A 14,315-nucleotide genomic window follows, 5' to 3' on the forward strand; every position below is an offset into this window, starting at 1 on the left:
GGGCTCCGGGACGGGACCCCCGGGGTGGGGGCTGAGAGCGCGCGCACCCCCCCCCTACACTCCACACACACACACACACACTCCACACACACACACACACTCTCCACACACACACACACACTCTCCACACACACACACACACACTCTCCACACACACACACACTCTCCACACACACACACACACTCCACACACACACACACACACTCCACACACACACACACACACTCCACACAAACACACTCCACACACACACACACACTCTCCACACACACACACACACACACTCCACACACACACACACCCCCCCCACACACACACCCCCCACACACACTCCACACAGCGAGGCCCACTGCCGCCTCAGCCCCGCGTGCAGCCACACCACCACCGCCGCCCGTTACCTGCCGCTCCCCGCCGCCACCGCCCCGCGTTCAAACGGCGGCCCCGCCCCGGCGGGCGGTCCGGGGCGGAGCGGGAGCGGGAGCGGGGCGGGGCCGGGCCGGGCCGGGCCGGGCCGAGAAGACGAGGGCGAGCGGGCGGCGGTGCCGGCAGCCCTCAGGCATGGTGTCGCTGGGGGAGCGATGCCCGGCGGCCGGGGACCTGGCGGCTTTAGCGGAGCTGGACGAGGCGTCGCTGCTGGGCGGGCTGCGGGAGCGGTTCCTGCGGCAGCAGATCTACGTGAGTGCCGGGGGCCGGGGCGGGGGGCGGCGGAGGCTCGGCTGACGGGCTCTCCGCTGACGGGCTCTCCCCCTCTCCGCCAGACCGGCGTCGGGGACATACTCATCGCCGTGAACCCCTTCCAGCCGCTGCCGCTCTACGGGAGAGAGGTGAGTCCCCGCGACCCCCGCCGGCCGGGCCCCGCCGCCCCCCGCCCAGCGCCTTCACCACCTCACCCCCTCCTCTTCCCCCCAGGTCTCCGAGCGGTACCGGTGCCACGAGACAGGCGCGCTGCCCCCCCACATCTTCGCCGTGGCCAGCCGGGCCTACCACGGCATGCTGGGCCACCGGGGGGGCAGGCCCCAGAGCCAGTGCATCGTCATCAGGTGAGGGCTGGGTGGGCGACCGGGCCGGACTGGGGGCTCGCCGGAGCCAGGCAGAGGAGGGGGACCGGGTGGCGGCCAGCGAGCTCTTGCTGGGCTCTGCCCGGTGAAGCTTCAGGCGAAGCTCATCTCTAGTGCTGGTGGTGTGACAAAACCCAACTGCGCTTGCAACACATTGCTCTTCCTGACCCATTTGCTTTCCAGACAGGAGAGCACGCAGGTTGTGAAGGGAGGTGTGTGGCAAAGGTAAGCTGGCTTTTGTGAAGCAGCTCAGCTGCCGATGCTGGTAACACAGCTAAATATGTCAGGTTTGCATCTGGAGGGCAATTGGTATTGGAAGGATTTAACCAAAGGTTATCTGTAATGAGAGGAACCTCTTTTCCCAAAGTGGATCTTCCCATATATAACCACAGAGCAGGAGAAAGAAGAACAGAAGCTTTTTTGTCCCAAGACCTTTGGTAATCTGGTCTGGGAAAAATCTTACTGTCCTGGGCACTTCTGTGCACTAGAAGGGAAAAAAAATGGGCTCTTGTAACCTAAGAGCTTACCCCTGTCACAAACATTTCACTCTGTGATGTTTTTGTTCTGCTGAAACTGTACAGGACAGCAGATAGTATCAAGTAGCAGAGAAAGCTTCAGACAACATCAACTAGCAGAGAAAGCCTCAAACAACATCAAGGAGAAAGCCTCAAAACACTAACTGTGTTCTGGCTATCGTACAGAACAGTTTAAATGTCATCTTGGTGAAAATGTTAATTGCCAGCTTGTTTGATTTAATACTCCCTTCTTTATATTGGCCTTCCAGTCATTTTAACAGTATTTTCAGTCTACACAGTGTGGAAAAAACTTGCTGAATTACTGCTGAGTGTTGTGGTGGGACGGGGAGCTGACCTTGAGGGTCACTTGAGCCCCATTCATTTCTCTACCTGCATGCCATCAGTGCCTGTGCTTCACGTGAAGTGCTCTCATGAAGTGTTTGGTGGCCATGGAGTCAGCAGGTGGAAGAGGGGATGCTGGTAGGGCTCTTAGGATGGAAAACAGTCATAGTGTTTGTCTTGGGAGATGGAAGACAAGAACAAGTAACCTTTGGGCATTTGCCAAGAAGTCAGTGGTCTCATTGTTTTCTCTCAGCAGTTTGTGGTCTCAGAGATGAGAGTCTGAACTACTCCTGTTGTGCATCTTGCAACCCTATTAACTGGTCTGTGTGTTGCTGTCACAGGAAGCTCATGGTTTTGCTTTCTGCAAGTGGTGAAACATTCATTAATAAGATTAGCAATCATGGCTAAAGTTGGGGTGGAGGGGGAGGACGAAGTCACCCCTCTTAGATAGTTCATCAGAACAGCATGGGGACAGACCAGGTTCCACTATTCCTTGTGGTCTCTTTGGTCTCTCCAACTTAGTCTGGGAGTTCTGGATGGCATGTTTCAGAGGCTGATGTTGTACACAGTGGCTGCCCCTGGGTGGCAAATGCTTATTGCAATCAAGTTGTCCCGTGCTGCAAATTCCACTGGCTCCTCTTGCCTTCCCATTCCCAGTGGGTGTTAGTCACAGCCTGAGTATGCTGTGGTACAGCACTTGGGTCTCCTGGAGATGACTTTGCTTTTTTCACAGCCTGGGGCAGTTACACACCTGCAGCTGGAGAGTGTTTTCATGATCTGATAAAGCTGTTGTGCTTGCTGGAGGATACAAGGATAAGCTTGAACCATGGGAGTGTTGACTGATAGTGCTTCTGTGGAGGAGGGAAGTCACTGAAGACAAAAAACATACACTGAGCAGGAGCACTGTCTGGATGGCATGTTCCCAACTGGCAAAATGGTCTTACTATCTTTGTGCACATTCAGATGGTGATGGCTTGATCTGTGCTTGAGATCAGGTATCTGTTGTATTTGAGGTATTTAGCCACCTATGACACATACTTGATCCCAAGCACAGCTACTGAGAGCTACAAAGCAGTAAAGCCACACCAGATGCTCAAAGTTCAGGTGTGGAAACAGAAGCCTGCCCTCAAGTATACCTTCAGCATTTCCTGCATTTGTTTTTTTCTGTGCGTACACTGAAGTTCTCTGCCCGTATGACGTTGTCAGTCAAGGACACGTTGTCTCACTGATTGTACATTCCCCCTCCCAGGACGGGGGAAACTGTGCTTTCCGAGTGCTGCTTGTTTGACTTGGAGGTGGAGGTGCTGGGCACGTGTGACGGCGGAGTGACGTGCACCGCTGCCGCTGTGGGTGTGCGGGCAGCTCTGCGGTGGCATGACCACCTTCTCAGCTGGCTGATGCATGTGAATGTGTGAAGTGCCTGAGATTTGAGATTGCTGCAGTATCTCAAGATCAGTACTCAGTTGTGAATGTGAGATGGATGGGGCAAATCTCTTTGAAGAAAGAGGAAGCTATCGACTCCAGCGTATGTGACTCCAGTCGATCTATCAGATCACTTTTGAAGGAGGTTGTTTTCCAGAAGTTAGATACAGTTTTTTCTTAAGAAACGGGGCAAATGGTCTGTTGGGTGCACCCCATCCAGAAGTGATGGCATGGGGTATACCTCTACTTCCTTGTAGATGAGGGGAAAAATTCCCCTGAAGAGGGATCAGTACCTTGTGGAATCCACTGTGTAAAGCTGTGGTGTGAGTTTGTACTCACACATGCAGTTTAGCTGAAAAAGTTATGAAACTCTTGGACAGGGAAGCACTCTCGAGGGATGGGACACTAAGACATAAGGGGCAAAACAAATATACAAAGGAATTTCCTTTGCTTTTTCTTGGCAGTGGAGAGAGCGGTGCAGGGAAAACAGAGAGTACGAAGCTATTGTTGCAGCACATAATGAACCTATGCAAAGGCAACTCGCAGCTGGAACAGCAGATCCTTCAGGTAGGTCATTACCTGATGGTGCTTGAAGGTGCAGAAGCAACACTGCTGCAGGACAGCTTGCATAAGGCTCAGGAAGCCTGCTGATGAATCACCACTGGAAGTCAGGGAGCAAAACATGAGACACATAAGAAAATAGTGGGTAAGGATGGTGAAATGGCTGACCACAAATTAGAAGGTTGGTAGGTCAGCAGTTCTGCTTGCTGGGAATGTACTGGTATCTTAAATGATAGAAAACTATTGCAGTCATTTATCATGTTCTCTGTGACAAGGCATTAGGGGCATTTTTAGGAGGAACAAGGACTTTTATTAGAAAAATTAAGTCTTGATTTAATGGTACACAGGGATGGAGAATCCACACAGTCTTCAGTCACCTTTCCTTGGCTACTTCTACTTACTGTCAGGCACATACCTGCTAACTTCATCTTTGCTATTTTCATACACCTTTGCTAGCTGATTTTGAAATGTATTTGTCTCTTTGGTCTGAAGTATTTCCACTTGAATTGCTCCCCAAGGTGTTGTGAGGTTTTTTTGATCACATCATACTTTAACTGTCCATGTGATAGATTAAGCAGATTGAGTTCTTGGACTACTTCATTTTAAAGTCTGTGTTTACAGGTTTCCTGTAGAGGCAGAGAGATCTTTCTGTGTGTGGTGGGTTAACTTTGGCTGGACACCAGGTGCCCACCAAGCCTCTCTATCACCCCTACTCCTCAACTGGACAGAGGAGAGAAAAATACGACAAAAGGCTTGTGGGTCAAGATAAGGACAGAGAGGTCACCCAGCAGTTATTGTCACAGGCAAAACACAGTCGACTTGGGGAAAATTAATTTATTGCCAATTAACATCAGAGTAGGATAATGAGAAATAAGAACAAATCTTAAAACACCTTCCTCCCACCCCTCCCTTCCTCCCAGGCTCAACTTCACTCCTGATTTCTCTGCCTCCTCACCACCAGCGGTGCAGGAGGATGAGGAATGGGCTTTGTGGTCAGTTCATCACACATTGTCTCTGCTGCTCCTTTCTTCTCACCTTCATCCCCTGGTCCAGCGTGGAGTCCCTCCTGTGGGAGACAGTCCTCCACGAACTTCTCCAACATGTGTCCTTCCCACAGGCTGCAGTTCTTCACGAACTGCCCCAGCGTGGGTCCCTCCCATGGGGTGCAGTCCTTCAGGAACAGACTGCTCCAGCGTAGGTCCCCCATGGTGCCACAAGTCCTGCCAGCAAACCTGCTCCAGCATGGGCTCCTCTCTCCACAGGTCCTGCCAGGAGCCTGCTCCAGTGTGGGCTTCCCACAGGGTCAGAACCTCCTTTGGGCACATCCCCCTGCTCTGGTGTGGGGTCTTCCACATGCTGTAGATGGAGATCTGCTCCACCATTAACCTCCATGGGTGCAGGGCACTGCTGCCTCACCATGGGCTTCACCATGGGCTTCACCATGGGCTTCACCATGGGCTGCACCATGGGCTTCACCATGGGCTGCAGGGGAATCTCTGCTCCAGTGCCTGAAGTACCTCCTCCCCTCCTTCTTCACTGACCTTGGTGTCTGCGGAGTTGTTTCTCCCACATATTTTCGCTCCTATCTTCTGGCTCCTGTAGCACAGGGTTTTTTTCCCCTTCTCAAATATGTTATCACAGAGGTGCTATTGCTGATGGCTTGGCCTTGGCCAGCAGTGGGTCTGTCTTCGAGCCATATGTTGGACGTGGGGAAAGCTTCTGGCATCTTCTCACAGAAGCCACCCCTGTAGCCCCCCCACTACCGAAACCTTGCTGTGTAAACCCAATACACTGCACCATGCTTTGGGCTCTGGAAGAGCTTATTATTTCAGTGTGGTATCATCCACAGTGGATCCGAGGTGAATGTCTGTGCTCCGTTGTGGGAACACAGCATTGATATACCTGGTGGCTCTGCTTGGAGCTGGCTTGGGCCACACTGCTGCTCCTGACCTGAGCAGGTTCAGGAGGCAGGATAGCTGTGTTTGCTCAGCGTAGTGCCTGAAGCCAGCCTGCAATTCTTCCACTGGAAACAAATTTCACTTCAGTCCAGGTGAGCTGCCCTTGGAAAGCCTGGAGGTGATGGTGAAGAAATAATAGGTATCTTATGTGGTTCCTGTAGATATATGCAAGGACTAAGTTAGCCCTTTTGGGATTACAGTGTCATGCTGTAAAGCCGTGTTCAGCAGGCTGCTCAGCATGTACCCTAAGGCATCATTCTTCCAGTCAGCAGGCATTATTTGCTCAAATATAGAAAAATTGTCATTTCACCTTGTTTCCAGCCAGTTTACCAAGCTGATCTGATTGTTCTGTTAGTTTCTTTATAATTCACTGTCCTGAGTCTTGTGCTATCTACAAACTTCAGTAGCTAAGTTACCATGCTTGCATTTACTGAGTGCCATGTTTACCTTGTTTACTGTTGTAGTATAGCAGTCCAATTATCTAGTGATACCATGTCAGATGCTTTGTGGAAATCCGTTATACCAACCTTATATTTTAACAGATGAGTCAATGATCTTACTGAGATCAAATCAATTTGTGCTTATTTTCAGTAATCTCATGCTGCTAATGTTTGTTACATTTGCCTCTTTCAGTTCCTTTATCCAGGGTATGATAAAACAGGTGCTCTTGGGTACTCATGGAATGGCTCCTGTTTCAGCTGAATGCCAAGTAGTAAATGCTAAGTTGAACTTTTCCAAGTAAGTTAGATTCTATCACCTAATTTGAAGAATGCTTGTTCTGCTTGCTGTCTTGTTTTAGGTAAATCCGTTGCTTGAAGCTTTTGGCAATGCCCAGACTGTGATGAATGACAACAGCAGCCGCTTTGGAAAATACATACAGCTGCATTTCCAGAAAAATACAGGTAAAGTCAAGGGCAATTACTAGTCTGGGGGATGGTTAGGCACTGGAGGGAGTGGACTGAGTAGCCAGAACTTGTGGAGGATGAATTTTTGACACCTGACTCCCTGTGGGAAGGGTGTGCAATTAAGTAAAATATTACAGCAACCATAGCTGTAAGATAAGGCCTGAGTTTGGACAGTGTGGGCATACAGGAAAGATATGGAGGTGACAGTGCAGGGGAAGTGTCAGTAATATTCTATGGTGCCAGAAGCCTCAGTTGCTGCTAAAGGAGGTGAGCAGACATCTCTAAGATGATGGGAAGCATGGAGAAGCCCATTTCCAGGGTATTGAGCAGCCTAGAGGGTGTTGCACACAAGGAAGTTATTTTAGACAATTCCATGCTCCTATCACCAAATAAGAGATGCGGGACAGCTCAGTCAACTTCCTGTCCCCAAGTGCAAAGTTTACCCTGTCACTTTCTTGTGTGCAGTGCAAGGTGCAAAGCTGAGTGAGTACCTGTTAGAGAAGTCACGGGTAGTGCAACAAGATGCTGGGGAGAGGAATTTCCATATCTTCTACTACATGTTTGCTGGACTCTCGTCAGAGGAAAAGGAGATGTATGGGCTACTGGATCCTTCACTCTACAGGTACTTCAAAGGCAGACAGACCCTAGTTTAGTCTTCATGATGGGGGTGGAGGGGAAAGCATAATGGAGCCTATGCATCTGCCCTGTGGCTCTATCTGTGGAGCCTGGTACAGGTAAACCAGTGACTGGAAGCTGGAGTGGGATCTGAATGGAGCTACCTGTATGGGTCATCATGGAAGCTGGGAGGGCTGGAGTTGTCTTTGCTGCATTACCTTGGAAAAGTTTCTTTCCCTTTCATGTCCACTGCTGCTGATTTGCTTTGTTCCTGTGGGGTAGGACTGACTTGCTGTGCTGATTGTGTGACGGTTTTGTATGGGATATACACTTTCTCAGGTACATAAGTGGACGATTTGGTACACAGGATGTAGCTCAGCATTGGAAACACAAATACCAAGAGGTGTGCAATGCTCTTGACATGGTGGGCTTCCAAGAACAGGTTAGTTCTGGGGTCATTTAATTTCCTTCTGTACTTCCTGCAGGCATAGGATTTCTTTCTGGCTGCTGTTTTGAGGGTCAGTCCTATTTCTCTCCTCTCTGGATTTTCAGTGTTGCTTCCAAACCACCTGAGTCTGTCAGACTTTGTGTAGAGCCTTTTCCCACAGACTGCCTGTGCCTTTCCCTCACCTCTCCAACTTCTGGGGCCTCCATGTTGTATATGTTACATGCTGGTAGGTTTTCAGTCACCTTTCTTTTGTGTTTTAGGAGCAAGTGGACATGCAGGCTATCTTGGCTGGTGTGTTGTCTCTGGGCAATGTGACCTTTGAACCTGAGGAGAGCAATGGGTCTGTAAAAGTGAGTGAAGCCTCCCGGGGATGGCTGAAGGCTGCAGCGGTGAGTCACAAGAAGAGCTGACAGAAACATTATGGATAGGATGCTGGTTCTCACTGGCAGTGTGACTGCAGAAGCTGCTCCTGAAGAACAAGGAGTTTTTTCCAGAAATGCACAGTATGATCCCATGGCTGTTTGTGTTCACTGCTATTCATTCCCAAAAAGACACTTCCCAGCTTCTATTTCTTGTGTGTCTAGAACCAGTCTCTTGCATAGCCTTGTTGACTTCATACAATACAAGCTTTTTAAAATTAAATGTTATATGTTACTAAGTGTGATGATGCCTTGGAGAAATTCAGGTGTGCAGTGTCTGAATGCTAGTTCTGTGTTCTTGACAGATCTTGTCCAAAGATACCACGTTAACTGCTATCAATTTTCGTTGGTTATCCAGAATTAAGCTTCCTACTATTTCACATGAAATTATCACAGATTAAGAAGTATATATTCCCCAGGACCATCCCATTTTTATTATATGGTATGGATACATTATCCTGTTTGTTAACAACACAACAGAAAAATGTGTTGTATTTCTGCCCTTTCTATGTCTTTTTATTTTGACCTGTTTGAAATCCCAGCACCCTTGGTTTTTGGTTTCACTCTGACCTCTTTGCCCGTTTCCCTCCTACACCATACCTGAAACAACCACCTACATCTGTTCAGCAGCCAACTTCTTTCTGTTACTTCTTAAAGTCTGCTCCTTGTTTTTTGCCCATGGAAGGGGAATTCCTGTTAAAGCAATCACTAAAGGCTTCAGTTGTGTCTGATTTCCCTTTGTTTCCTGTCTTTTGTGGGTTCATGTGACTCTGTCTGCTGAAGCTCAGACATCTCAGCACCTGCACAGTCACCTCTGTGTGGTGCTGTTCAATAAGTCATTAAACCACTCAGCAGGGTCTGGCGTTGCTCCCAAAGAAGGTGAAAGGTGGTAGCACGGTGAGAGCAAAACAAAGTATTTCAGAGAGAGTGCAAGAGTGAGTTTGGTCACTGCAGGGATAACGGAGATCTTGGAGCCCGCATCTGACTCCAGTGCTGTGAGATGTTAACAGTATTATTTACCTTACACTAGAGCTCAGAGGCCTTAATCTGAATCATGACCCCATTACGCTGCGTGCCACACAGATGCAAGGGGATACAATCCCCACAAGTAAAACAAAGGTTTACTATTAACTGTCCTCATCTCTTTCCCCTCTCCCAGGGTCAGTTTGGAGTCCAAGAAGATGAACTGTTAAAATGCCTTATTTGTACAATGTCGGTGACCCGAGGCGAGCAGATTCAGCGTTTTCACACCCAGCAGCAGGCAGAAGGTAAGAAACATAATGAATTGCAGATGTGCAGTCAGAAAGACTGACCCGTATTTGATGGAAGGGTATCCCCACACATCTGAAACTTGTTGGGAACAAAGATGTCTGTCTGTGCCCCTTCATTCCTCTTGCACAGGGGCAAGTATATCAATGTTTATCTGTTTAGTCTCTTACTGACATGTAGGACCATGAATACTACTTTTGTTTGATCTCCAGGAGACTGCAGAGATTAAAATGAGAAACCAAGGAATTAGCTTTGTTTTCTCCCTCAGTCCAGCCTAGAAGGAAGCTGTAGGTACAAAAGAGGGGAGGGCTCCTGTTGCAGAGTGCTAGCAGTGCACAGAGCTCTAGATAGTAGATGGAGAAATAACTGAGAGAATCCGTGAGACAGCACAGTATCAGGGAAGGAGTGACATGAAAGGGGAGTATGTTAAAGTAGCAAACACAAGGTCTTATTTTCCTTTTCAACAAGAAAAGAAAATAATCCAAGATAATCTACACAAAAAGGTTTGGTTAAAATAAAAGATTTTTAAAATAAATTTAAAAAGCATGAAATCTCAGGATTTCTAGATTAATTCTTAAAATAAATGAAAGAAAAAACTGGAAATGGAGAATGAGCTAGTTCTGTTTACCAAATGTCTTCTCTTGCACCTCTCTAAATAATAAAATGCTCATCTCCCATCATGCAATAGGTCATGTTGATTTGGTTTTGTTCTTAGATGTCAGCAAGTTTTCCATCAATTGCATCCTACTCTTGCTCACAGCGTTTAAACATTTTGCATCTGTGGACTAGGAAGAACAGAACCTTTCAGTTTTCCAAGTACAACTTTACAACTTGGAACCTCTTGCTTGGTTTAGCAGTGAGGGGATCCATACTCAGTAGACCTGCAGAGGGGAAGGCAAGTCTCGGGATATTCTAAAAAGTGGCTGGACTTTTTTGGAAATTTTCCATTTTAGATGGTCTCACAAGTGCCCTAGTGTGCCATGTCTGATCTTACAGAAAGACTGTGAAGATCTTTGAATGAAAGAGCTCTGTGTGAGCGAGCAGAGGGCAGGGATGATCATACAGATATCTAATCTTTATCAGATCTTTAAAATAGCTTCATAAACAACTAGACATTGTTGCTAGAGGTGAATATATTGAGCCACCTTGTGTGCTATGTTCCCTGCTCTCCTTGGAGCCCTTCAGTGAGCTGCTGTTCTCTCTGTGCAGATGCTAGGGACTCCATTGCAAAGGTGGCCTATGGCCGAGTATTTGGCTGGATTGTTTGCAAGATCAATGAGCTGCTGGCTGAGAACGTGGATCCTGAGGTGGAACTGGGGGAGATAGGTGAGTTCTGCCTGCCTTGCTCCTGTTCTGTCCTTAAATGTGCATCCCTCAGTCACAACAATAGAAAGGCACAATATGATGTTTCACAGAGATTGCATGCAGGGATCCTCTTTGACCAAGTAACAAGCGACAGGACAAGAGGTAATGGCCTCAAGTTGCACCAGGGAAGGTTTAGACTAGATGTCAGGAAGTATTTCTTTACAGAACGGGTTATTAGGCAGTGGAATGAATTGCCCAGGGAGGTGGTGGAGTCCCCATCCCTGGAGGTGTTTAAGAGTAGGGTTGACATAGCGCTGAGAGATATGGTGTAGATGGGAACTGGCAGTGTTAGGTTAATGGTTGGACTAGATGATCTTCAAGGTCCTTTCCAACCTAGTTGATTCTGTGATTATCAAAGACATGATCGTGTTGGAGATACTAGTCAGCAGCATAAAGTCTGCAGGGCTTTAGCCAACTCTGAGCAGTTGGTTGATCTGAACCAACTGTGAGGCTGTAGTTCTGGGTACTCTAGTTTTGCAGAAGAGCCAGGGGTGGGAGTGGGGTTTCTCCTAACTAGTTCTCCAGTGGGCATTATGGGAGGGGTGCTGCTGGTGACTTGGCTGGGGTTTCCGTGTGCCACAAGAGCTGGGTGGTGGGAGATTTAGTTGTGTGTTGGGGTATGCAGCTATCTGCAGGGATGGTCTGCAGGCTCCTTCCCTCTTTTAGGTGTCCTGTCTTCCCTCTTTTAGGTATCTTGGATATTTTTGGGTTTGAAAACTTTGCAGTGAATCGTTTCGAACAGCTTTGCATAAACTTGGCCAATGAGCAGCTGCAGCACTTCTTCAACCATGTAAGTCTGCTGTGGGTCATCTCACCTTGTGCAGCAGAGAAAGCAGAGCACTGATCTACCTGGCATATGAAGGAGAGCTTGGGGAAAAACAGGTCTGCTGCCTGGAAGAACAGAAATGGTGATTAGTGAAGCAGGGTGGAAAGCAGCAACCTCCTCTGCTGTGGCAGGGGAGCCACTGGTGCAGGAAAGGAAGGAGTAGAAGGGTCAAGCAGTGACTGAATTTGGCAGAGCAGGGACACTTACAGTTTGAGAGGTGTTCCTGCTTTATGCACCAGGATCAGTGAGTGACAGCCTTACAGATGAGCATGCAGAACAGCAGTTTCATCTTGGGCCTCTGATGCTGTGGGTGAGAGAGCCACGCCTCTGTCCTCTGTTCAGGATGGGAAGGAAGATGTTCAGCGGTGCTCCAACCTCTTTTTTTCTCTGTTTCAGCACATTTTCCAGCTGGAACAGGCTGCCTATAAGGAAGAAGAGTTACCTTGGGAGACTATCACATTCAACAACAATGAACCTATTCTGGTGAGTGAGAGGACTGAGAGAATTGCTTCATCCAGTCAAGAGAGGATTCTTGCTCTTGCTACTATGGGGAGGAGATGCACCTAGGAAGAACCTCTTCAAAGGGTGGTGTAGGTGAGAGTAGATGTCCTGTACTGCTTTAGATATGTGTAATGTGTCTCCTTTCCCTACAGAATCTGCTCCTGGCCAAGCCACTTGGGCTCCTGTCTCTTCTGGATGAGCAGAGTGCATTCCCTCAGGTATGCATGAGATAGGGGGCAGAAAAAATAGTGTGGGGGAATGTAGCAATAAGTATCTGGGCTTCAGAGAGAGCTCTTATGTTGGAGTGTGACTTTAAAGACAGGGTGAGCAGAAGTGTTCCCATGTGTGACTGATGAGACAGGACAGCCAGATCAGAGACAGTCCAATCATATTGGCATCCCTGTGAAGAGTCTGAGAGTACAGTATGTATCGTCCAGCACTTTGTTTTGCTTCCATGCACCCTGATCAGGACTCTTGTTGCAGCCTTATGAAATCTATTTTCTTGCAGGCCACTGACAAGACGTTTGTGGATAAACTAAACAGCAGCTTCAAGGGGAATTTACACTTCCAGCCAGGTCGAGGCCGTGTTTTGGGCTTCAGCATCCTTCACTATGCCGGGAAAGTATGTACTGTTTTCAGGAAGAACGCTGTTGTAATGTATGTAGGAGGGGGGAAATGTGTTGCTTGACAAATAAGGCTTTGATGTTAAGAAGTGTATGATCTGATGATGATATAACAGAAGTGATGTGTTCCCAGGGAGTTGGCTCCTAGGATTCCCTGGGATTTCTGTAGAAGGTACAGGAAGAGAGGACCCCTGAGGGAAGTCACACTACCTCTACCAGCATAGGGTATTAGAAGAATTTGCTATACTCATCATCATTGGACCTCTTAAAATAGTCCTGTATAAAATAAAAGCTTTGCATCCGCTGTGCAGCACCAGAGGACAGACTGATGGCTTTACCTTTACCTGTTGGGTTCCAGATCATAGCAGTCACTATTTTATTGCAAGCACTGAGGAACACAGTGAGAGCAGCCAGGTGTTTTGAAAGTGGAGGCAATTATTTATACATTCAAATGTTATCTAAGCAGCTTGAGACTTAGGACTATGCATGTAACTTTACTGCCACCAATTTTGAAAGCATTGACCCAAATATTTTGATTGGAGACAATTTTTGGAGCAGGAGCAGACATGACAATTCAGGTCATTGTAATATGTAATTTAGTAATCTCACCATTGTTGACTAAGTTATTACTTATGACATTCTTTATAACAGAAATTAACACCCAACATAGATAGGAGAGCACCAGGCTGGAGATGAGAAAGGAGGGGAGCAAGAGAAGCAAGGGGATGCATAACAACAGGAGGGAAGCCTTTTCAAAGAGGGGGAGAGCAAGGAAAAGAGTGAAGCATAAACCAAAGTAAATGAAACTTCATAATCAAGGAAATGAGAACAAGAAAGGTGGATGTTTCAGTGTTGTGCTGCACTCCTGTGGTTCTCATACCTCAGTGCCATCTGCAGTGGTTTGTTCCTCAGGATTTGCATCTGAATGGAGTGGATATGCATTTACAGAATTCACTTTCAAGCCAGTGTACCGAATTCAAGTGTACATTCAGTTTAACAGTTGCTCCTGGCAAGCTGTGGAGGTGACTTTCACAGCAAGCCAGTGAGCACTGCTGGCCTTAGTGACTTGCTGCGCTTTCGCCTAGGTACAATATACTGCTGGGGGATTTCTAGAGAAGAACAGAGACACCTTGCCAGCCAGTATCCGTGGGCTCTTCATCAACAGCATCACCCCCTTGCTCAGTGTGCTGTTCACAGGCAAGTCCCTCTGCTATGATCACAGAATACTGGGTTGGAAGGGACCTCAAGGTGCAAAAGCACGGTCTAGACCATGATAGGACATCCCACATGAATCAAGGCCCACCTTGGCAAGAGCTAAATATGGGGATGAGGCTTGTGTGCTACGAATGTGTTTCACAGCTGGCAGCCCCAGGGAGACTCTGGGAAGGCTGCAGCCTGGAGTGCAGCTGCTGGCATATAGTGAGCTGTTGTAGCTGTTCCTTTTTCCCTGGAAAGTAAGGCAGGTTGTATCCTCTTTCAGAGAATTA

General features: G+C 47.9%; 1 protein-coding gene across 1 annotated transcript in view; it reads left to right on the top strand.

Moving 5' to 3' along the window:
- Positions 1-528: 528 nt before the first annotated feature.
- Positions 529-14,315, top strand: part of LOC141918832 (myosin-IIIb-like) — a 29,553-nt gene continuing 15,766 nt past the window's right edge. The window contains exons 1-16 of the mRNA XM_074813678.1: positions 529-676; positions 760-825; positions 911-1,041; positions 3,803-3,905; positions 6,657-6,759; positions 7,228-7,384; positions 7,717-7,819; positions 8,086-8,214; positions 9,404-9,512; positions 10,723-10,839; positions 11,568-11,668; positions 12,101-12,187; positions 12,358-12,423; positions 12,714-12,827; positions 13,914-14,097; positions 14,188-14,247. Of these exons, the coding sequence (XP_074669779.1) occupies positions 560-676; positions 760-825; positions 911-1,041; positions 3,803-3,905; positions 6,657-6,759; positions 7,228-7,384; positions 7,717-7,819; positions 8,086-8,214; positions 9,404-9,512; positions 10,723-10,839; positions 11,568-11,668; positions 12,101-12,187; positions 12,358-12,423; positions 12,714-12,827; positions 13,914-14,097; positions 14,188-14,247 (1,747 nt within the window). The 5' untranslated portion in view covers positions 529-559. The remainder of the gene's footprint in view (positions 677-759; positions 826-910; positions 1,042-3,802; positions 3,906-6,656; positions 6,760-7,227; positions 7,385-7,716; positions 7,820-8,085; positions 8,215-9,403; positions 9,513-10,722; positions 10,840-11,567; positions 11,669-12,100; positions 12,188-12,357; positions 12,424-12,713; positions 12,828-13,913; positions 14,098-14,187; positions 14,248-14,315) is intronic.

The sequence above is a fragment of the Strix aluco genome, chromosome Z (assembly GCF_031877795.1).
Source record: "Strix aluco isolate bStrAlu1 chromosome Z, bStrAlu1.hap1, whole genome shotgun sequence".
Taxonomy (NCBI): Eukaryota; Metazoa; Chordata; class Aves; order Strigiformes; family Strigidae; genus Strix; species Strix aluco.